Source organism: Peromyscus leucopus, chromosome 15 (genome assembly GCF_004664715.2).
Source record: "Peromyscus leucopus breed LL Stock chromosome 15, UCI_PerLeu_2.1, whole genome shotgun sequence".
Taxonomy (NCBI): Eukaryota; Metazoa; Chordata; class Mammalia; order Rodentia; family Cricetidae; genus Peromyscus; species Peromyscus leucopus.
In genome coordinates, this window is record NC_051076.1 from 49313672 (window position 1) to 49338673 (window position 25002).

Consider the following 25002-nt stretch of genomic DNA (forward strand, 5'->3'; position numbering starts at 1 on the left):
CCTGAGAACTCAACCGTGCCCCCTTCCCCCCACCCATCGCTGACCCAGGTGCAGACCAGCAGGGAAGACTCTTGTAGGCAGGCATCTCTACCAACACCCCTCATTGGACCAGACCCTGCAATCTACAAGACCCACTTCCTGCCCCAAACCCATCCAGCCCCGCGATCTCAGTGGCTCCCTGAAACAAAGAATCCCCCAGCTCTGATTAGACTAAGAGGACCAACAACTCTGATAAGATGAAGAGCAGCTCCCTGAGACACAGAATCCACCAACTCTGATTGGACCAAGACTCCCTGTTGGACTGAGAGTGGCCCCCTGAAACACAGACACAGCCAGCACGGAGTGGACCAAGAGCAGCTCTCTGAGATACAGACGGCTCTTGGATCAATTGGAGGAAGAGATAGGTAGATGCCAGTGCAAAAATACATACAACAACAACATAAGAACAAGTATGGCCCTAGCAGAACCTAGTGGCTTTTCAACAGCAAGACCCAAACATCACAACGTAGAAGCAGTGCAAAAAGGAAATTTCATAGCATTAAATGCCCACATCAAGAAGTTAAGGAAAGGGCTAGAGAGATGGCTCAGAGATTAAGAACACTGGTTGTTCTTCCAGAGGTCCTGAGTTCAATTCCCAGCAACCACATGATAGCTCACAGCTATCTATAATGAGATCTGGTGCCCTCTCCTGGCTTGCAGGAATACATGGAGGCAGAATGTTGTATACATAATAAATAAATAAATAAATCTCTTAAAAAAAAGATAAGTAAAAATAGCCGGGCGGTGGTGGCGCACGCCTTTAATCCCTGCACTCGGGAGGCAGAGCCAGGTGGATCTCTGTGAGTTCGAGGCCAGCCTGGTCTACCAAGTGAGTTCCAGGAAAGGCGCAAAGCTACACAGAGAAACCCTGTCTCGAAAAACCAAAAAAAAAAGATAAGTAAAAATAAATAAATAAAAAAACCTGGATTAAAAAGAAAAAAAAACAAAACAAAAAAAAAGAAGTTAAAGAAATCTTACACTAGTGACTTAACAGCACACCTGAAACCCTAGAACAAGAAGCAAACTCACCCAGGAGGAACAGACAACCGGAAATAATCAAATTGAGGGCTGAAATCAATAAAATAGAAACATGGGAACAATACAAAGAATCAATGAAACAAAGAGTTGGTTATTTGAGAAAATCAACAAGATAGACAAATTCTTATCCAAACTAACCAAACGGCAGAGAGAGAGCATCAAATAAACAAAATCAGAAATGAAAAGGGAGGCATAACAACAGACAGTGAGGAAATCCAGAGAATGAATAAAAAATTTCTTAATTAAAAAAAAAAACAAACAAACAAATAAATAAAATTAAATAACCATGCTAAGGGCTGGAGAGATGGCTCAGCCACCCAGGTCCAACAACCTGAGTTTGGATCCCAACACCCACATCAGGCAGTTCACAATGTTCCAAATAGAAAAAAAAAAAAAGAAAATGTGCTTAACAGAGTTTTTTCCACTTTTCTTGACATAATGTTCTAGACATTAAAGCCAATGACTCTTGAAGAGTAGTTAATGTAGGAGGTAGTCCAGAGATGCTAAGTATACTGGTTGCTGTGAAAATGAAAATACCATGCTATTTTATAACAATCTTGTTTATATACAGAATTTTGGAATATGCCAGGGACCTAGAACAAATTCTCTGTGTATTAGACATATAGATGATTGTATATAAAGTCAAAGATGTAATTTTTTGGCTCGACAACATTACCAGCCCAATGCTCCTACAGCATGGTCCTTTGTGAAGGCCCCATGCTTGGTCTAAGCACACCCTAAAGAAACATTCATTCTGTTGACCTCTTTGCTTTAAAGTTTACTTTCTTACATGGGCTTTCAAGACCAGAGTATGTGTACTATATTGTTTTTCTTCATAACAAGATGTGGAATTATAATATATATCCAAGTACACTCTAGTTTATTTGGGCAAAATGACTTTAAAAGTGACTAGCTATTTAGAAAGTATTATTTATTATGTTTCTATAGTTGAAATGAAGGCAAAGTAAAGCAGACGCGCTGCTCATACTTGCAAATATTAAGCTTTTAATCTATGTCCCTTAATATTTGCTATACTCTATGTCCCTTACAGATATTTGCTACTAAACTCCTCAAGCTAAAGAGACTGAGGAATGTAAACAGCTTTCAATATCACTGTTAGAGTCTGTTGCTAAAATGCTAGTGAATTTTTATATTAAGGGAGTTAAGTCCTGTCCTATCAGCCTTGCTTAGCACAACATTGTATCTGTCAACTAAACATAAATAGCTTACACTACCCAAACAATCAGGATACCTGCACATAACAGACCTATAGATCAAAAAGCAGGACAGAGGAAATAGAAACCCGTGTACCTGCTGCCACCAGATTTTCAAGCATGGTGTCCAAACACACATTAAAGAAATGACTTTAATGAATGGTGCTGGGAAATCTGGAAATCTACATATAGAAGAGTGAATCTAGACCTTTGTCTCTCATCTCATAGGAAACAACTCAAATAAAGCCCTTAGTGTAAGATCTGAATCTGATGGTGCTCAAGAAGTGAGAATTGCCAAATGGGACCACATCTACTTAAAAAGCTTCTTCACAGCAAAGGACAGAAGCAGAAAGAAGAGCTGTAGAACTGGACATAATCTGTCTGCTAGATGCCTGACAGGAAGTAATATCTAGAATAAAAACTCAAACACGGACACAGCCAAATTCTAAGTTGTCCAATCAAGAAGTGCACAAACAAATTAACTAAACTGGTGGTTCTCAAAAGAGAAGAAATGACCAATAAATACATGAAAACATGTTTACCATCTGAACCATGAACCTGGGTAGGTGTGGGAGGGAAGCAGTGATAGAAGAAAATAATTATTACACAAACAGACCTGTTTTCCAATAAACTGGAAAATTTTGGATGAACATCTAGACTCAATGAAAATTAAAATAGCAGATAAACAATTTAACCAGCTCTATAACAAGCAACAAGATCAAAGCAGTATTTTGAAAGCAAGTTTAAAGCTACAGAGAATGCTCAGCAGTTGTAACACTTGTTACTGTTGCAGAGGTCTTGGTTTTGGTCCCAAGCACTCAAATGGTGGCTCATGGTTGTCCATAACTCAGTTCCAAGGGATCTGATTTCCTCTTCTGGCCTCTAGGCATGCACATGGTATATAACCATTCATGAAAACATATACTTTTACACATAAAATAAATATTTTTTTAAATCTTTTAACCAAAAACAGTCCAAGTTCATATTGGTTCACTGTGTAATGCTACCAGAACTTTAAAGAATCAACAGGAATGTTATACCAAGCCAAATAAAGACACATCAAAACCAATGTATTTATAGTCCAATCTTCTCCATGAACATAGATACAAAAATTCTCAATGAAATGCTTGCAAACAGAATTCAAGAACCAATCAAAAAGGAAATTTTTCTTTCTTTTGTATGACTTGTGATTTACTGTCCTATCTGAGGATTCTACATGCTGCATGACTTCCTATTTAAAATTTGGACCCATGATAAAATACATTGGCTTTTGCAAAATACCTACAAGAAAATAAAGACAAGATACAGATGAAAAGAAATTATCAGCCAGTCACTGACAAAGCCTGAAGCACTAGCTACTAGTTGTCCAGAATTCAAGTGAAGCTATGGAGCAAGACTAAATAGACAAAAAGGATCAATGAAACAGAAAAAATACTGAAGGAAAAACATAAGAATAGCTCAACCCTGATTGTCACGAAAGCCTGAAACAGTACAAAGGTAATTAATTATCAATAAAATTATTAAAACTGCTCTGTATGCTACTACATATCAAAGTTACTAAGAAACTTTCCAAGTATCACATTAGTGCAAAATTACATGCTGTGTTATACTCCACAGCACCTTGGCAAGTCTCTCGCAATATCTCCTAAAAGTACAATGCAATAAGACCCCCGTAAAAAAAAATAAATAAATAAAACACCTCCACCACTGTACTTCCAGGTATTCACTGAGCAGGATGAAGATGTGTTCATACTAAAAGGCACATTCAAATAGCCTTTAAATTACAATAGTTCAGAACTGGAATATCAAATGTCCATCTACAACAGAATGAGAACTAAGCCCACAGCATATTCAACAACATGGAAAATTCTCACAAATTTAATAGTAGTGAAAGAATTTACATAAATCCGAGTTCAAAGAAGGACACAACTAATTTACATTGCTTTGAAGAGATGCATATGAGAAAGATATAGTGAGTATGAAACAGCTAATGATCAATTGTGGCTGGGGTAGAGAAACTAACTGACTGTGAAGTAGCTTATAAGAGGCCGGCTATATTCTGTCTCTTGGTAAAAGAGGCAATTACATGGGTACTCATTTTGTGAGAAACCACTATAATGTTGTTGCATGCAACCTTCCATATATTTCCATATTTTTTTTTTTTTTTTTGAGACAGGATTTCTCTGTGTAGCTTTGTGCCTTTCCTGGATCTCGCTCTGTAGACCAGGCTGGCCTCGAACTCACAGAGATCCGCCTGGCTCTGCCTCCAGAGTGCTGGGATTAAAGGCGTGCGCCACCACCGCCCGGCATATATCATTTTTAAAAAGATTCAAAAGAGGTAATTTATTAAATTCATCTAGCATTTTGAGTAGACAGAATCAAAGCTTTTAAATTTCTAAAATAGGTACATTTATAAGGGATGAATGTAAATAGCATATCTCACTAATGTTAGAATTCATTATAAAAATTAATTGATACTCATGTATGGAACATTTTTGTCTCTAAAAGAAAAAGAATATAGGCAGTCTATTAACCAGTTATAAGCACTAATTCTGCGACAAACCAAAGCGTCTAGAGAGGAAAATGTGCACTTTTCTCAGAAAAGAGAAGTTTTCAGGATTCACAGTAAAGGAGAGCAGAATAGCATGGCACACAGCACTTCTCATAGAGTCAAAGATCACAAAGCTCTGATATAAAACAAAGACAGCCAGGGGCCACCTGTGCCAGCTGAATACAGCAGCGTTCAGCAGACACCAAGGGGGTGTCAAGTGCTTAGTTAACTGGGCAGTCAGCTCTTGTGGCCTCCAGTTTCACATCCTTGAACTGAAACTAGTGACCGATGGGAAACCCGGGGAAAGAGCAAGTGTCTGGCCGAATATGCAGAAACTCTCCTTGTCTCTGCTCCCTGAGCAATCCAATCCACACAGCTACAATCCACACGGCACTTACACCGGACTGGCTCCTATAAAGAAGCTTTAGATGGTTTGAAATACGTGAAGGAAGTACAGAAGTTATATGAAAATATATACTTCCAGGTCTGGGTATCCGCATGGGGTACCAGGACCAATGCCCTCCTTATACACCAAGCACAGCAGTATTTGAAAATGAATCTTGAGATATGATCAATGAAAATTCTATCTCATATGTTCTTCTAAGCTAGGAAAAAAGCATGAAAATGTTTGAAGCTTAAATATAATTCCAAAATAGCATACCTGAATAAGTGATGCTGATTTACATTGAACTTCGGCAAGTTTTTCATTTTTCAGCCTTAGCAACTTTCTTTGTGCTGAGACTCTTCGCCAACAGTTTTGAATGACCAGAGCTGCACTGGTCTTTTTTTGCAATCTTCGTCTGGTTAGAAAATTGCGAACAACTGACTGAATAATTCTAGCAGCTTTATCTCTTTCCTTTAATGAGGAAAAGAAAAGAAAAACAAATTTGAGTTAACCATTACTTTATAATTTTATTCTTTGTAAAACAATAAATTTCTACACATTAACCATATTGGTAATTTATCCTGGAAAAACCATTCCCTACTCTAGGCTTCTTATATTCATCTTGGGGGTACTGATGCTTTGGGGCATGTCAAAAAGGCAAGCATTTGACAGAAACAAGGATTCCAAAGAATTAAACTAAAATAAAGTTCACAGATATGTTTGGTCTATCACAAATCATAAGATTCTGATGTGGATCCAGTGAACTCACAGGAAAAGAGCTGCATGCATGAAACAAAACATGCCTTTCAGTATAAGGTAGTAGTGCTTTGTTACATTTGAATTGTAACAATACACAGAGGAGAAACAATACACCGCTCCCTTCATTACAAAACATGTGGGGCATTAAGCTAAGACCCACAAGGAAGAGGGGACACAGTCTGCACTGAGAGAACTGGTGCCGAGAGGTGCAGCAATGTGAGTGACCCAGGAGAAGCATGCATCCCGGAAACAGAATCCAGCGTTCTCCCCGTCTCCACTTGTATTACTTCTGAAAGTGACTAGTATGACCACCAAACATATCCTATCTAACACTTCATAAATGATCATTTAAACCTTAGGACAATGGACAGATACAGCACTATGATCCGGGCTAATGAAGGCACAAAGTCCAATGGCTTGCCAGTCAATAGACAGCCAGGATCTGGCTAAGCTGTCTGCTTGAAAGCCCATGCCTTTAGTCGTCTGGCTGTACTCTTTACTCAACCTGAGTTAGAAGCTGGAATGTGAGAATTATTTCCTCAGGTGGAAAGAAAAAACATAAAGCATGACTGATGCCCTTTATGGTACTGTCTGGAGCATCCCACATGACAGGGTGGGCTCCACAGAAGCTAGCTACACATGCCAAGTATTAGTCACTAACCATCAATGGGTGCAGTCTGTATGGAAGTTGCCCCAGTGTGTGAACACAACTATGGAACAGATCAAATTGTTATTCGAAAATATGAAAAGGGCAAGCAATAAATTAACACAAATACCAAGAAACGGGAAAGGTCATGTACTGGACCACAACAATGAGGAGAAAATAATAAACCAGACAATTCTAAACTTGGGACAGAGGAACGATGCCCACGAGAGGCATCAGACCGTCACACAGCATTTTCAGTGCCTCTGCTAAGCACTCACCTGTAAATAAATTCATCTAGAAGCTCACTACTAAAATAACGGTAATTGATAGGAAAAAAAAAAGATTTTAGAAATGATACAGCTCAGAAATATAGAATGTTTGGATCAAAATTAAAAACACCAAGGGCATCTTGGATAAAGGAGACTAAAGTGAAATGAAAGTTAACTCAAATGCAAGAAGCAACTAAAACTCACAACTTTATCTGTCCCTAGATAAGCTGATGATGGAGGGAGGCAAATACACTACAAGAGTTAGCTAGAAAACTCCCCTAAGCTAAGGCTACTGTGCGCACATCTACAATTATTGACCCTTCTCTAAAGCAGGCCATCATTTCTAATGCTGTCCTACTATTCCACCATCCAGCTGCCAGTTTCTTTTATTTCCCCCATACACGAACCAAATACTATGATTTCATTTAATTTAGTTTGTGTCTACTTAGGGATAGGAAAACCAACAGGCTGAACTTATCAGGGGACCCAGGAAACACTGTCTACCTGCCAGTTTGCTACCACACAGCTTGAATGACTCTATTATCCATAGAGGGTTTATACTAATTATAGTAATAACATAAAAGCAAACTCGAAAAGCTGAAAAGGTAACTCAGGATAATCCGTATCAGCCTAGCAGCTCAGGAAATGCCTAAGAGGATCTAGAGAGGCTGCTACACAATGCTCCCAATAGAGAGATAGGTACAGATGGCTGTCATCATCTCGGTGTAAGAGTGAGAATACAGCCAGCAGGAGAAGGCAGGTAAGAAGTGATCAGATTAACCAATAAAATGTAACCAGAACCATTAAAACTTCTCTTCAATTGGCCTTTTGGATGGCTCATCTTGGTTGTCAACATGATTGGATCAGAGGGTCACTGAGGACTTAAGTCCATGGAAAGCACAACTGAGACCTTGAGAGACAGTTTCCGATCTCTGGAGACAGGGTAGATTGCAGTAGAAAAAGGGAAGAGGTGAGGCAAGTACCCCCAGCTTTTTCTTCACAAATTTACAAGCAGAAGTTATCTATGGCCTACAGCATATTATGTGGGGAGCAGGTGGAGGAGGAAGATACATGAGTGTACTATATTTATATCTCTGCATCCCAAAACTATAAGCAATTAATAAATTTACCTCAACCATCTATTTGTAAAATTCACTGGAATCCTGTGAAATACTGTTCTCATTTTTCACAATTACCTGATGGTGTTTTAGGTCTCTTTTTAGTTTATATTTTCTCCAAGTTGTCTGTATAAGTCGGGCAGCTCTTATTTCTTTACGGAGATCCAAAAGCCTTGCACAAAGGAATGACAAATAGGTAATAACCACCTAAGAAAAATACAAAAGAGGAAAACAGAGGGTCAGGAGGGAACTAGGACTCAATATCATCCTCTGAGCCTCATTAAGAGTGATTATCAGCCAGGCATTGTGGCGCACACCTTTAATCCCATCCTTCAGGAGGCAGAGGCAGGCGGATCTCTTGAGTTTGAGGCCACCCTGGTCTACACAGCAAGTTCCAGGACAGCCAGGACTATCCAAAGAAACCCTGTCTAGAAAAACAAAACAGAACAAAACAGAGTGACTATGAAGAAATCATTCACTGACCTTTTCATCTGGAATTGTATTTGACATGTCTGAATGATGAATCATAGCAGGTATTCCTCCAAGGTCTCTAACTGCAGATCTCACCAAATGGAAATTTTTCTTTTCATTTTCTAGAAGCTCTTTATATAATTCTGGAGTATTTTCTATTACATACACAAGTGACAAAGAGATGAATGTAGCCAAAAATCAGACACGGCAAAGAAGCCGAATACTTAATCAAAGCAAAGGGACTAACCATGATCAAGCGCTTCAAGAGACAGATCCAGACAACCTCCCTCTGATTCAGATGAAGAATTTAACACCACTGACCCAGTCTGTGCACAGGCCACGGACTGAGTAGTACGCTGGCATATGGCATCAAAAGGCACATAGCACGGGTGGTAGTGGTGGATCAGATAGCACAGCACACGGCCATCTGAGAAAGACACTGTAAAATTCTCCACCTGCACACAAATACCAGAGAAACCAGCAGTTCTAATTAGACGGCAGTATAAACATATTTAGTAGTTTATTTCCTTACAAGAGCTAAAACCATATTAATTGATAATGCAGCTGGACCAAACTTCCAGTTCTTAAATAATATTTCAAAAGTAGGGTTTGATCATAGTATTACTGTCCTTGGTTGGATAGCATCTTTCAAAATTATCATTACCCTTCCCAGAACCTCAGAATATGACTTTATTTGAAAAACAGAGAGACACAGCTAGAAACACAGGACACTGTGTAATGGCACAGGAAGGGACTGAACGAATGCAGCTTCAAGCCAAAGAACAGAAAGGATGGCTGCCTTGTACCAGAGCGTAAGAACAGGGCAGGGGAGAACGGCCTTTGATGAGACTATGGACTGGCCAACACCTTGCTTTTAGACTTTTGGCCTCTACAACTACTGAAAGAATAAAATTGTATGTTAAGACGCCCAGTAACCTGTCATGCATTATGGCAGGTTTCGGGGAAACTATAAGAATTATAGTCAGTCGTCATTACTCATGAATACCAAATTTGGAAGAAAATGAACCAATCTCTTAATGGAAGAATCAGGTTAAGTTCCAACATTTCCATCAATCATAAAACGTGGTTCATGTGTTTCCAGGATGAAGTGACATTATCCTCATGGCCCATAGCACTGGAATGGATGCCAATAAGAAGCTTATTTACCAAGTGGTCAACCTGAAATATGGACAGTCTCCCCTTAGGAATGTTACTCAGTGCTTCAACACTACATCTGAGGACAGTTTTAAACCAGAAAATCAAAGGAAAGCAGAAAATACAGAAAGCATATAGACCATGAGAAGGACAGAAAGAGTAGACGCAGGAAGGTAGTACCATCCTTCAACCTCAGCAGAGAATGAGCACCTCAACACTTGCAGTGAGCGACCACACAAACTGCCACTATGGACTGCAGAAAAAGAAACATGTTTCAGCTACTTACTAAATTCCCAAGTAATCACTGGTCTCATCTTTAACACTGAAGGATTTGATTAAAACAGAGGCCACCCATGCACCTAACAATGTTTGCAGTAAAAAGTCTTTGAGGGGCAACAATTCACTATATCCCTAGTAACATGCAATCTGTACTGTTAGTCCAGTTTAATATTCCTTATCAAGGAGCTTATAAGTCTGTTGGAAAGTTTTTCAAGTATTTATACTTGAAAGGATGTATTATACAGAAAGTATCAACCTGACCAATTATTATAAAGACTCAACCAAGGTCTGTTACTCTTTTCTGCATGGTGTTTCTAAGGATGTTATTGTAGAGTAAGATCAGGATTTCCATGCCCCAATTCTATGTAAATTTTTCTTTAATTTTGTGGACAAAATGTCAGATATATAAATCACTGGAGGGTATTCAGTCATTCCTCCCCACTACGATTACTGTGCCCCCTCTTCTAGAGCCCCTTCTGATTTGGTGTCAAATGTGTGTATATGTATATTTGTGTGTATATAAATATGCTGTCATATAGATGAATTTAAATCTAGATTTACCATAGAAGTCAATGCAACATTTGCCTTTTATCAAAGTTTTTTTTTTCTTGGTGATTATTGTGCACTGTTCAATTGATGATAGATTGTATAGAAGGTTATACAGACTATGAGATGATAATCATTCTCTTGAGAAACAGTTTGCTAATAATGAGTGTGCATAGTATGTGTGTATGTGTGCATACATGCTAAATATTTAAGAAATACAGAAAAAGATTTTTTGTATTCGTTAGACTTTAGCCAAGGTTTGAAATATGTTAAATTAAAACAAAAATGAAAAGACTAACCTGTTTATTATAGAAGGCACAGACGGCATTTACCCAATCCATCAGTAACTGCACACTGTCACCATAGTGTTCAAAGGACCCGCTCTTCCTTTTGTCCTTTTGCTTATTAGCAACAGCTTGAGAATGGCAGGATAGGGCCGACATTGCTCTTTTTATATTGTATGTGTGTTTCAGAAAATCAATTTCTTCCTTTAATTGATCCAAATTAAGGGAAATATCCACCTGAAAAGTACAAAAAAGTGAAATACATTTTTGTTTTTCATATTTCATTTTAAACCTTGAAAAATTAAAACAACTGCCTCTACAAAATAAACTGCAGAAAACAGAAAAACAAGCACACAAACAAGCCCCAAACAACAAAGGGGCTGAAGGGAAAGCTCCGGAGGTAAAGGGCCCACTGCCCAGTCATGAAAACCTGAGCACAGGTCACCAGCACCCACGTCTAAGACAGGTACAGCAGCACATATCTGCCGCCCCATTTCTAGGGGGGTGGAAACAGATGCATCCTGGGAACTTGCTGGCCAGCTAGTCTAGCAAATCAGTGAGCCTTAAATTCAATAAATGATCTTGTATCAAAAATAAAGTGAGCAACTGAGGAAAACATCCTTCATTGACTTCTTACCTCTCCACACATAAACATATATACAACACACACACACACACACACACACACAGAGAGAGAGAGAGAGAGAGAGAGAGAGAGAGAGGATTTTTTCTTAAATCCAACAAAAAATACCTAAACTGTGTATTTTAACACAAAAACTTTGTATTTTTAGTGGCAAATAGCTTCCACATACAAATGACAGAAATGTTTAGTGGTTAAAAATACGGAATTTGGGGATGAAGAGATGGCTCAGCCATTAAAGGCTAGGCTCACAACTGACAAATACGAAATTTGGGTCTACACAATCTGGGCTCTACATTTTGCTCTATTTCTTCTAAGATGGAAACCTTAGCTTCAGTTCTTTCATGAGGGAGGAAGCAATATTGACATTGTCCATAGTATAAAAAGAATTAACTCAGGAAACTTAAAACAATTATCACAGTTCATAGCATAGAATAAAGTCCCAAAATAGATAGTGACTATTGCTAGTCTTCATTGGATTAAAAATGATTTTAGTAATCAGCATTCAAAATTGACTTCAACAAAGTATGATGAACATACAATACCTGAAAAGCAAAAGCTATTTTCCAAAGCAACCCAAGTGTTTTCTCTCTGTGCCGATCCACGATATCCTTAGACAAGATGGTGTTTCCTACAAGTGAAAGGCAGTCCATTAGTACAATGTATGCACACATCAAGGTTCAGCAAGGACCCTAAGTTTTATTTCTGTTCGCTTTTACCATGCTCGTCGGTTAGTTGAACCCCTCGTGATTTGAGAACCTGAAGAACAAGATCAACATTGTGCATCTTTTGAACTCGACTTATTGCAGGAATCCGGAGTTTCTTTGACAGATTCCAGTTCTGTGTGAGAAGTTCCATGGTCCGCCTAGCAGTAAAGAAATTTTCAGTGAAGCTTCTACATAACTGTCCAAGAAAAAGTTCATGTAAATGAAGTTACTGCCCGTGTAAATCACAAAACTATAAACCCAGTAAAGACAAAAGGACTCCACAACACTATGCGAAATTTCCATTGTTTCGGTGAACAAGTAGAATTACTTCTCATTTTAAGTCTGGAGGATTGAGGTCTACAAATACGTGAGAAAGAAAAACACAAGACACTTGCACACATGAACAAATCAATAGAGTTCTACACAGCAAGACAGAAGCGGCTGAGGGGGGGAGGAGTTTGGAGGGAAAATGTGGGGCAGGGGTTAAGACATGGCATATTCCACACACCAAGCAAGGACTTGCTTCTCTTATTTTAGTCACCAAGTAAATCTCATAATTCGACACTAACTGCTCCTAGTCTTTTTCTTTACAGAAGAGCAGTCAGGTAAACTCATAGCTGGCAAGTAATGACAGAAGAGAGATGAAAGCTGAAATCAGTCTCTAAGTCACAGCAATGACTATGAAAGTATCTGAGTAACTACCTAAAAGAGACACCTCAGAATTTGAATTCCAACTCCTGACCGCATCTCTATTATTAGAACTTTATTATACACAAATAAGATGAATACACTTAAAACCAGCCTAAAGAGACAAAGAACCCAGGAAAAGCCACTGCTGACACAACATGTTAATTCTGCAGCAGCATAGCCTAGTTTATTCTCAAATCAAAATCAAGAGTAAAAAAGAACGGGAAACTATCATTCAATATTTAAATCACCTTTGTGTTCTTCAGGAACACTATTCTAGGACACTGTTAGCTCCCGCCCACAGATCCTATTCCCATAACAGCAGAGAAAACAAATATGTGTAGCATAACTCATATATCATTTTTCTCAAAGAGAAATCTCGGGCAGTTTTTAAAATCATGAATTTATTGTATTATAGATTACTGTTAAAATATTAGTACAGAAAATGACACTTTTCAAAAAAAATTAGTCTAGCCCATTAAGTAAATCTGTAACTTATACTTACACAAGGCGCACCCCACATTGCAGGTCCACGGCAAGATTCGTAACAGCAAAATCAAATTCATCAAGTGGTGTCTGAACATGGCTCACAGGTAATCCCAATAAGCTAAGGTGACGAGAAAGGTCACCTTCACCACTTAGGAAATCTCGAGAAAAGGCTAGAAGAAGTTCTTTACTAGCCTATAAAGAGGAAGCATGAATTATGTTTCAATATCATAATTTTATTTATGGTAACAACAAATCTTCAAACGATTCTGGGCTTACAGAAATAATATGAGTAGTGTACAGAGACTGGCTATGACCAAGGCAAATGCAAATTCATATTTCCAGTTCAAGACCTTGTGAAATTTGTTCACAATTAAATATAGAAGCTAAATTGGTAACCTATGACTTAATATAGGGAAGATATTTCCCCTAAAGGTAATTCCACAACAACATAGCCTAGTTTATTCTCAAATCAAAATTAAGAGTAAAAAAGAATGAGAAACTATTATTCAACTAAAAGCAGGCATTCGAAGTCTGGGGGTTTGAGGTCTACAAGTACATTATAAGAAGACAAGAATGAGACACATCCATGGATAAATTGTGAGTCCTACACTGGGGAAAGGGATAAAGAGCCACTATACAGACTCTCACTCCACTTCAGAATGTGTTCACTGCAACATGAACGCTTTTTATGACAGAAAACATACCACCAGAGCAAGAAAAAGTTTGGAAAGGGAAATATAAGACATCTGTTGAAGAAATGATACCTTGAATTCAGCATCTTTACAAAAGAGACAGGGATCATGATCAATAAGTCTGGAAATCTTAGCATGGTCAAGGAAACAGATCAACAACAGTAATTTTTTCAGCGTGAACTTAGACAAAGCTGCTTCATGACCTAAAGTACAAACAAACAAACAAACAAAATACCGATAAGTTTATCTATGGAAGGCAATGATAATCTTAAGCTAGCAAAAACAGTAGCAAGTACACCTAAATCATCATGTACTTTTTCTTAGCAATTTACAGGTTTGAGTCTATCAGATAATTCTACAGGACAAGTACTATTTAATATGCCCAATCCATGGGACAACACAGTGACAGCAATGACATTTAGCTGCTCTTATTCAACAAATACTTAATGAACACCTACTACTCTTTGGAAGCATCATGCTAGGTGCTATATAGTTAGCACCAATCTAAAACAGATACAGTCCCCATAGGACGTACAACCTATTGGGGTGAGACAGAGGGTGGAAATGACAAGAAATTTGAACAGTGATGGAGGAAAGGGCAAAGACTGAGGGTAAGAGAAGAAAAGGAAGTCAAAACAGAGACCTATTTAAAATGACTGAAGACAGTAAACTGCAAGCTAAGAGGGACGAGAACAAGCCATTTGGCACAGTGTGTGGAGATACTCACCATCTCGAAACAGAAGAGGAACAGTGGGGTGTCTATATTCAGCTGCTATATCAGGATTCCAAAGTAAGCGATTCAGAATGAACATAGCCAGCCCTGTGACGTCGCTGTTGTCTGCCAGAGGGATCAGTTCGCCATAAACTGTCTGCAAAGACAAGAAGGCAAAGCAAGGCCAGGGTTACTAACCCTAAGAAGGAAGAGGAGGCTGCTGGAGGACAGAAGACTACTGTCTCCTAAGGAATCTAAAACGGCACACAAGTGACATGGAGGCTAAAGTGTCCCTAAACTGTGCATACAACCTGTATGCATTTTCAGTGTGCCTGATAGACTCCCAAACAGAAAGATAAACTTACTCATCATCTGAGAGAGCCATTTACAGTTTAATTTTTCTTTCTCAATTAAAGACCTACCAAGTATAGGCACATTGCTCAAATTTAGTGATTGTCTTAAGAAGCATGTCATTAAAATAAAACAGAAACCTATATAAACTTTTCTAATCATTAATGTGAAGTTATCTATAAATAATCTAAGAAAATTATTGAGAAGTATAGGTATTCTCATAACCAACTGCAAATGTGAAATCCATTTAACATTAACATGCTGACTGATGATTTTCAAGACAATTAGAAATAACTAAAAATATACTGAATTATATTTTATAAACCAACATGGAAAAACACAGAACAATGAAAGTACAATCATTAAAGTTGATCACAGTCAAACATAGAGAAATTTATCTTCATGTTCTTAATTTTTGGCTTTTGAAGCTTTTGTAATATCGTCAAATATCATGCCCATTTGCAGAATCCTAAGGTCTCAGAGTAAAATAAAATGTACTGGGGTTCAATTCCTGATACCCCCTTTCCCTGTAAAAGGACTGGACATCCCACTGCCTGTTGCTGGGTTTGTAACTCCTATGAAAGGTTAGTTATTCCTGTCAGGCTGTGCTTGGACAGACACTGTACTCTAATTAACTCAATGTGGATGCAAGTAACACAAACCACATCTAAGCAGTTTTCAAAAGTCATTATGTTGGAGTGAGAAGTTCTGGGATGCCATGGCATAGCAGGGTGACAGTGGTTAGTAAGAATAACAATGATGAAATTCCACTCAAGATCCAGAAAGGATTTTGAAAGTTTCAACATAAAGAAATGATAAATGCTTGGAGGAATAAAAGTTAATGATTAATTGGACAATATATAATGTATATATACATCAAAACATAACACAGCACCACATAATAGTTTTATATTTTTATGTATAACTTAAAAAGATAAATTTAAAAATAAATAAGGTTAATTTTAAAGCAGCAATTTCAAAAAGGCATTGCAAATTTCTACCTCGAAATTTTCTTCATGTCTTTTACCACAAAAAAAGGGTAGGTCCCAATTCAGGGAAAGAGGGCATGATCTACTTCAACTGAGACTCCAGAATTATTATTTGACATAAGAAGCAGAGCCATATGATGTGTGGTTTATTTAATAATGAAAGGAGAGGATAACAATTGAAATACACCAGTTTAGCAGTGACACTATCATGCAATAACATGATCATGTGATGACGCTGTCGTTTGTGCAATGACGCTCTCATGTGATGATGCTATCATACAATGACACTAACATGCAATGACACTCTCGTGTGATGATGCTATCATACAGTGACACTATCATGCAATGAAGCTCTCATGTGATGATGCTAAAATGACATTATCGTACAATGCTGTTATAATTAGTTTGTAGCTGTCTAACACAGTCAGTTTTAAATTCTTAAAAAAATTTTGGAGACAGGTTTTCAATATGTAGCCCAGGCTACCCTGGAATTCACTGCATAGCTGATACTCACTTGCTGATACTCACTCCATCTCTATCTCCACAACACCAAGGTTACAAGCATGAGCTAACACACCTGACTATCAGTCCGTTTCAACTCTAGGCATTACTGAACCAAGTATACATAAATAAATCCACATGCATTATTATGAGAAGTATTCCATCTGAACACTTACAAACATGTGCTTTGATAACATACTAATATATAGTCAAAGTTTACCCTGACCTAACATCTTAGCTGTCATTTTTATTTCAGAAATAAAAATAGATAAAAAAATTAAAAAATGACTGCACCTGTCATTAAACCAACAACTAATTATGTACAAAATATAAGAATATACAGTAAATTATGTTAACAATATGCTAATAACTTATAATGGCAGCAGTAGATGGGAACTAACACACAGACCCACAGCTGGGCAATGTGTAGTAGTGAGAAAACTTGGAACACTCATTCCTAAATGAGATGTCTTCATTAAATTCCTCCCCTCAGGGCTCAGGAAGCTATGGAGAAGAAGCAAAAAAGACTTAAGAGCAAGCTAACAGAGAACTCCAGAAAACAGTGTCTTCTGGCACATCAGGACTGCCTCACATACGAACTCAGACACTGTGGCAGAATGCACAGGGCCTGTACCAGGCCAAGCAAGACAGAGTCCCAGCACAGAGAGGGGGAAGTGGACATGCACTCTCATCTCTAACAGAGAAGCTACCTACAATTGATACCCACTAGCAAAGGGAAAATCAGTTTTCTCCAATGGAGTCTCACTGGGTATATTAATCACACATTAGGCTCATGTGGTGATATTTTTAATTGTGCTGAAATGTGATTTTATTTGTATGTTAATAAATAAAGTTTGCCTGGAGATCAGAGGTCATTACCGAGCCAGGAATAGAATTCAGGTGGTGGTAGCCCATGCCCTTAATCTCATCACATGGCAGGCAGAATCTCTGTGTGGTCAAGGACATAGCCAAGGGTGGTGACCTTTGAGTCTTTTAATCCCAGTACCAACTATAGAGACCAGGAGGTCTGTATAGACAGGCAGTGATGAGGAAGTCATGTGGCTGGGCTTAGAGCCAATGAGAAGGCAGAACAGGAAAGCAATAAAACACAAGAGACACAGGAAGAAGATCTCTCTCTCAGGGGAAAGATGACAGGGAGTGGTAAGCTAAAGGTAGTTGTGGCTTTTGCTCTGATCTCTTAGGCTTCATATTTGGCTCTGTGTTTCTTATTTAATAAGACCATTCAGAATTTTGTCTACAAGCTCATGCGTAGGAGGCCAACACACAGACAAAAAAAACCAAAATAAAACAAAGCAAATACAAAAAAGAACGATTTCAATATTTTTTTCGTCTTACTGTTTTTTTGCTGGTTTATTTTCATTTTCATTTTTGTGTTTTTTAAGAGTTTTGTTTTTGTCAGTTTGTTTTGAGAGAGAATGAGAAAAGGAACATAAAGTTGAGTGGGTAAGGAGGTAAGATTCTGAGAAGAAATGGAGGACAAACATGATCAAAATATATCGTATGAAAACTTTATTCAGTAAAAATGCTTAAAAAATAAAGTGGTATAGATGGATCTGAAGGTAGATCAATTCCCATCTTTCTGAGGAACCACCAGATTTCCTGAGTGACTGTACAAGTTTGCACTCCCACCAGCAATGGAGGCTTGTTCCCCTTATTCCATATCCTTATCAGCATGAGTTGTCACTTGTGTTATTCATCTTAGCCATTCTGACAGGTGTAAGTTTTGATAGAACCTCAAAGTAGTTTATATTTGCATTTCCTTCTAAGCTAAGGATGTTGATCATTTCTTTTAAGTGTTTCTCATCTATTTGAGACTCTGCTACTGAGAATTCTATTTCGATCTGTACCCCATATTTTGCATGGATTATTTGGTTTGTTGATATGTAGTTTCTTGAGTTCATTATATATTTGGATATTAGTCCTCTATTGAATGTAGAATTGGTAAAAATCTTTTTCCATTTTGTCATCAGGAGAACAAGTCCCTCTAAATCAACTGAGCAAAGCTCATATGAACTCAGATCGAAGCAGCAAGCACAGGACTCCCACAGGTCTGCACCTATGCATATATATTATAGCTTTCAGCTTAGTATTTTTAGTGTGATAGACTGGGTCTCTGACTCTTTTGCCTGCTCTTGGGCTCTTTTCCCTCTGTTGGCTTGCCTTGTCCAACTTTAATTTGATGGCTTCTGTTTGAACTTATTATATTTTAATTTGTTATGTTTGGCTGTTATCTCTTAGAAGCCTGTTCTTTTCTAATGAGAGACAGAAAAGGAGTGGATCTGGATGAAAGGGAAGATGGGAAAGAACTGAAACAGAGGGAGGGGATACTGTAGTCAGGATATATTGTATGAGAAAATAATCTATTTTCAATAAAAGGGTAAAAAAACTAATAATAATAGTAATGTAGATTAAAAACTTCAAATAATTCATAAGCAAATTACTTTGAAACAATATGCCAATAACTTATAAGGGCATCATCTATTCACCCAATATGTATTTATTAACTGACCTTATATTTTATGCAGGAAGATGAATCAAGTCAACCAACTTTTCTAAGCAAAAGCCACATTTTATAAGAGTATATTCTACTGAAAGCATATAATCTTTAAAATCAACTGTTTTCTAAAACTGAAAACTTACCTCCAGGCCAATTCGAAGCCACAGAGGATTATATGACAACAGCCAATTCAGGACTTTCTGGCGTTGTCCTGAAACATAGGTTAAAAGAAATTAAGTGCATATTACTAAACAGAGACAATAAATAAACCTCTTTAAAAAATATATCAGTGAACAACAGAAACAAGTTACATTTCTTAAACATAGGACCACATGCACATCTGTTAGATTTTAGACAGTGAAGAAATGCAGCATCTCATGGGGATGTACAGGAAGGAACGTAAGTCAGTATCTGGATGATGTAATTCCAGGTTTTGTTGCATCAACATTCACAATAGCCAGCTGAGACAATCTTAGTGTCTCTAACAGATGAATGATAAGGCAAGCACACTTTATCACAATACAGATACAGACACACACACACACACACACACACAGAGAGAGAGAGAGAGAGAGAGAGAGAGAGAGAGAGAGAGAGAGAGAGAGGCCTATTAATCTATTCTAAAGAAAAGTAAGTCTTGCCACTTTCTAAAGACATGGATGAAGCTGAAGACCTTAAGTAAAATAAGCCAGGGAAACACAGACAAATTCTATACAATCTCAACTTGCATATGTCATTTAAAATAATCATGCCCACAGAAGCAGAGAATGGTGATTGACAGAGGTAAGAAGATGTAGACTAAAAAAGTACAAAGCTTTAATTATGCAAGGCAAGTAAATTTTGGAGATCTGCTATACAGCACAGGAGAGTGTAATTACTAATATTATACCACAGAGCTGAAAGTTACTGAGTGGATCTTATATGCCCTTTATACACACACACACACACACACACACACACACACACACACACACACACACACACTAAGGTAACTGTGGATGTTACTTACCTAGACTGTGACCACCATTCACTTGCACAAGGTATAAACAACTATATCACATTTTAAATATGTACAATTTTTGTCAATTACCCTTGAATAAAACTGATGAAAAAGTAATGAAAAAAATCTTTACAATATTTTAAAAGAATGAATCTTGAGATTTCTATAATCTTACCAATATCTTTCCAGAGGTGTCTATCTTTCCGTACAATTAACCGTCCAACTTCAATTTCAATTTCAAGCTTTTTAATAGCTTTAACCATTTTTTCAGAAGTAAACAAGGAGCAAGCTGTACGGCGTAATCTATTCATCCTGCAGCTGGCTGTGTAAGCTCGGAGAGAAACTTCGTCTTTGGTGGGTGCTTTCGGGACACTTATTTTATGTTGGCTCTCCACTCCCAAAACAAGCGTGGCAGCATTTACTGAGTAAAACAAGAGGACAATGCTTCTGATTATGCATCATCTCTATGCCTTACTAAACCCAGCAGCTGAATGCAAGGTAAGACAGATGCTCAAAAAGGACTATTTGCTCCATCTTCCAAGTGCTCTTCCCTGAGTTTACAACAATCACTCACTAGTCACTAAGAACCTCTGACCAAGCTCTATCTACAGAATGCCTACCAAGGCAACTTCTTCTCATTAACTCCACGCACAACTCCAAACATTAGCACTGCTAATTCAGACTAGCAAAAGAGCCTCCCATAAAATTTTTTCTTTGCTACTTCATAACTGTAACTTTAGCCACTGTTATGAATTGTATTGTAAATATCTGATATGCAGAATACCTGATATGCAACCCACAGGTTGAGAATCATAGTTCTAAGGACTATGATTCAATTGAATTATGACAATTTGAATTGTGTGTGTGTGTGTACACGTGCGCGTGCACTGGAGGCAAGGAGACAGTCTGGGTTTGTCACTTCTCAGGTGTCCTCTACCTTCTTAATAATTTTTGAGCTGGTCTCCTCCTGGCCTGGAACTGACCAAGTAGGCTAAGTAGTGGACAAGTGAACCCCATGACCTGCCTGTCTACACAACCCCAGCACACTCTGGGCTGCTTTCCTGTGGCTTCCAGGAACTGAACTCGGGTCTCCAGGTTTGCATGGCAAGCACTTTGCCAACTGGGCTGTCTCCCCACCTGTATCTGAAACTTCTATAAAACACATTTTATCTTAGGAAAAAAAAAACCACTAAAACTTTGACGTGAGTTCTTCCTTTTGAAGAAAGAGAAGCAACTGGCAGAAAGCATGCAATTCAAGGACCCCTCGAATGCAGACATCCTATGGAAGTCTCTCTGAGAAATGCAAAGGAGCATCCGTGAGGAATGTGAATGAACAATGAGGAAATCACTTTACAAGGAAGCCGAAAGTAGCTTCCTTCGTTATTGTCTCTGCCTGAAACTGACCCTATACTTTCTGTACCAGCAAAACACTCAAGTGGAGTTTCCTTGTCCTTCACAAGAGATTCCTCCAACGCTCTCCACCCTGCCCACACTCATGTCTTCCTGCAAAATAAGCACTACAGTATTTTTAAATTCCTCACAAATTGGCTTCCAGGTTCCTCATAAACTTTCCTGCACACTCCTTAAACCAGTAAGACAATGAGCTAGCGAAACATCATTAAGTACAATATAATACAGTGTGTGCAATTCAAGAATGTTTACCTTCAGAAACATTTGTTTTTACAGTGAAGTCATCAGGCGTTAATATATAATTTAGCCACCAAGTGAAGCCCTGTTCCTGCTTTTCCTTCCAGCGTTCATCATAGAACATGTTCTTTGCAGCAAATGGCATTGGGTGTCTAGGAATAGCTAAGAATATAATTAATTACTGCATAAGAAATTTTCCTTTAAATTATTTTTTAAAACACATCAAAAGGACTTTTGTACTAGCAAAATCACCGATAAAACACTGAAATATCTGCTTTTGTTATTTGCTGGAGAGTTGTAATTTCTAAAGTGTGATATATAGTCAAAGCAAAGGCTAAATGCATTATTTCCCTGTGATCCCATTTTTCAGTTGGTTAAATACAAAACCCTTTGTTACGTAAAAACACTTGCCTGCTTTTAATGGCTTTATGAAGGTCAGATGAGACTGTGCTATACCAACAATGGGTCGTGTTCTTCTCTTTGTTTTAGAAAGAGGTGTTTTTAATACCGATGAATCTAAAATAAAATAGAAAAACACAATAGCATTAAAAAATAAAATGAATTTTCCAAAAAGATAACCAATTTCAAAATCAAATTTGGGATCCTCATAATCATATTCATTAAAGAGATATTTAATAATATCATTTAATAATGACTGTGTTCTAAGTGCTAATGTTATGAACTTCAGTAATCAAACCAACCAACCCCTGGGGGCTGGGGAGATGGTGCCACAGTTAGGAGCTCTTGCTGCTCTTCCAGAGGACCTAAGTTCAATTCTCAGATCCCACAGGGATCTACAACCATCTCTAAGTCAAGCTCCAGGGGATCCACTGCCCTCTCTGGCTTCTACGGGCATTAGGCATGCACACTGTTCAGACATACATAGCAGGCAAAACATCCATACTCTTTAAGTAAAAAATAACATCTGCAAGTTACAGACCACAAACCAGTTAATGACCTACAGAAGCTGGCATCCTGATGTAACCACCACTTAGTGTGTGCATACTTCCAGACTGAGCTACATGCAGGGAAATGAAGAACTGGAAGGCATGGTCCCAGTCATTAGTTGGCTGTCAGCCTTCAGCAGTATCAAAGGGCCTTAGAAATTCCCTCTAAAGGAGCTCACCGAGATCCATCTAAGGAACACAGCCTACTGACAAAGCTAAGATTACATGTGAAGAAAGGCAAAAACGGGAGAGTTCAGCAACATTAACAACAGTGGCAAATCATATTTAAATATATTGTGTCAGGAACTATCAAATACTAAATTCAAAGTCTCATTCACAATAAATCAGAGTATTATAATCATCTATGATTTATATAATTAACATACTGGAGCTTAGAGCAATTTTGTAGCCAAAGTTACACAAGCTAGCAAATAAAAAATCTAATGCATGTAATTCTCTCTAAATCTAGCAAAGAGCCTAGGTTGCTGCTTCAAATAAGCAGTAGGTTTGAGCAACAAAGCTTCCATGGTCATTTTGTATTTATTCATGAATTCATTGGTTCTCTTTATCACTTATTGTCTACTTTGTAGAAGGTCAAAATCAACATTTCCTTAAAATGAAAGAATTTAATGAAATACTAACAGGCATATGCAATTTACTTCTATTTGAAAATGTAACTAGAAGGGCATATTGCCCTCCAAGTTCTCATGTGCTGATGCAAATAGTAATAAATGGTACTTTCACTTCCTATGCAGGAAACCTACATGATTTCCTATTACCTCATGGCATCAGTTAAGGATGTCCACTGTGTGATCTGTATATCCAGCCTGATGGCCTTTGATTCTGCAGTATAATAGTCATGATAGTCTTCTTAGCATTCTAGGTATCTTACTAACACTTACTGTGTTTGTTGGTTTCTTGGTAATTCATGTTCTCATTTCAAGTATTAAAAGCTTAACTTTTGTTAATTCTACTGCCTAATGAATTTCCCTCTAGTAACATTTTCAAATATAAATAAATATTTAGAATCAGGCCTATATTGGAATTTACATAGAAAGGATGGGACAGAACCACAATTAGGGATAATTCCAAGGAACAGTGGAAAATTTAGCAGCATTATTCACTGAGGTGTATAGTGAATAGATAGGAAGGATTTGGCTTTGTATAAAGCAAGTGAAAGAGACTTTTGGAAAGCCAAGTAGAAACATCATATTGACTATACGAGTCCATCCTGAAAACTATATCCATGAAGATACATGTGCATAGTTAGCATTCAGAACTGTGACATATGATGTTATAAAATGAATATTTTTTTTTTTTTTTTTTTTTTTTCAATTTTTGATAGTTTGCTTTTAGCTATTTAGCCACTGTCGAATACAGAATCGCTGCTTGCTCCGATGTGGATAAAGCGTGCCACCAGCAGTGAAAAATATTCTTATAAAGCAAAGATGAGGGCAGTAAGAAACTTCTAGAAGAGAACCAGATGGGGCACCAGTATTGTAAGAAGACTAATGACAGTAAGAAACAGCATTCCAGGGAGGTAGATGTTCAAATTTATACATAGTTTGCTAACAGATGATTCAAGATGATTTAAGAAACAAGTACTGTATTTACAATTTGGACACCATCGACCATCTATTCCTGCAGGCTGTGCTTCAGTCTCCTGCTTCTTTTAAGCAAAACCTAGAAAAGTCAATATTCTCTGAGTTATGTACTTGTTTGTACAGTTTTCTGTGTATGGGTTATACTTGGATTAAAAGGTGTGTTCTGAAAGGTGCTTGTACTGGCAATTTCTAATTCCTCCCCTATCTACCAGACAAACTTCAATCAGTTTTATGTACCCTACAGACATTCCACAGACATGGTTTTAGGGGACATATCCCATCTGAGGTAGTTGGGATAAAAAAAAAATAACCCCCATAGGCTCATATACTTAAAGACTTGGTCCCTAGTTTACATTATTTAGGGAGGTCATAAAACCTTTCAGAGGTATAGCCTTCCCTGAGGAAGTGCATCCCTAGAGGCAGACTCTGAGCTTATGCCTTTGTCACATTTAGAGTCCATTCACTCTCTCTGCTTTACATTTTCAGTTAAAGAAGGGATCCCTCAGCTCCCTGCTCCTGCTGCTCAAGGCCACATCTACCAGGCCATGATAGACTCTCCCTTCTGAACCATAAGCCTAAATAAAAACTTTCCTCTAAGTTGCCTTGATCGTGGTATTTTCTCATAAACAGAAAGGTCACTGATATGTCATCTTAAAGAGAGGAACATCTGCACTTCTATTTCCTTAATGAAAAAGAGGTTCATAACACTACCCTAAGACACTGTGCCAGGTAGACCACCAGCTCCATCACTAACTCTGGGAAAA

The 25002-nt window shown here is 37.9% G+C and overlaps 1 protein-coding gene across 1 annotated transcript in view; it reads right to left on the reverse strand.

Moving 5' to 3' along the window:
* Positions 1–25002, reverse strand: part of Aspm (assembly factor for spindle microtubules) — a 52712-nt gene that overhangs the window by 18128 nt on the left and 9582 nt on the right. Inside the window, 14 exon segments of the mRNA XM_028889876.2 lie at positions 5504–5698; positions 8098–8226; positions 8503–8645; positions 8738–8945; positions 10770–10991; positions 11940–12025; positions 12114–12259; positions 13294–13469; positions 14042–14172; positions 14697–14838; positions 19184–19251; positions 20216–20461; positions 21703–21849; positions 22099–22203. Of these exon segments, the coding sequence (XP_028745709.2) occupies positions 5504–5698; positions 8098–8226; positions 8503–8645; positions 8738–8945; positions 10770–10991; positions 11940–12025; positions 12114–12259; positions 13294–13469; positions 14042–14172; positions 14697–14838; positions 19184–19251; positions 20216–20461; positions 21703–21849; positions 22099–22203 (2144 nt within the window).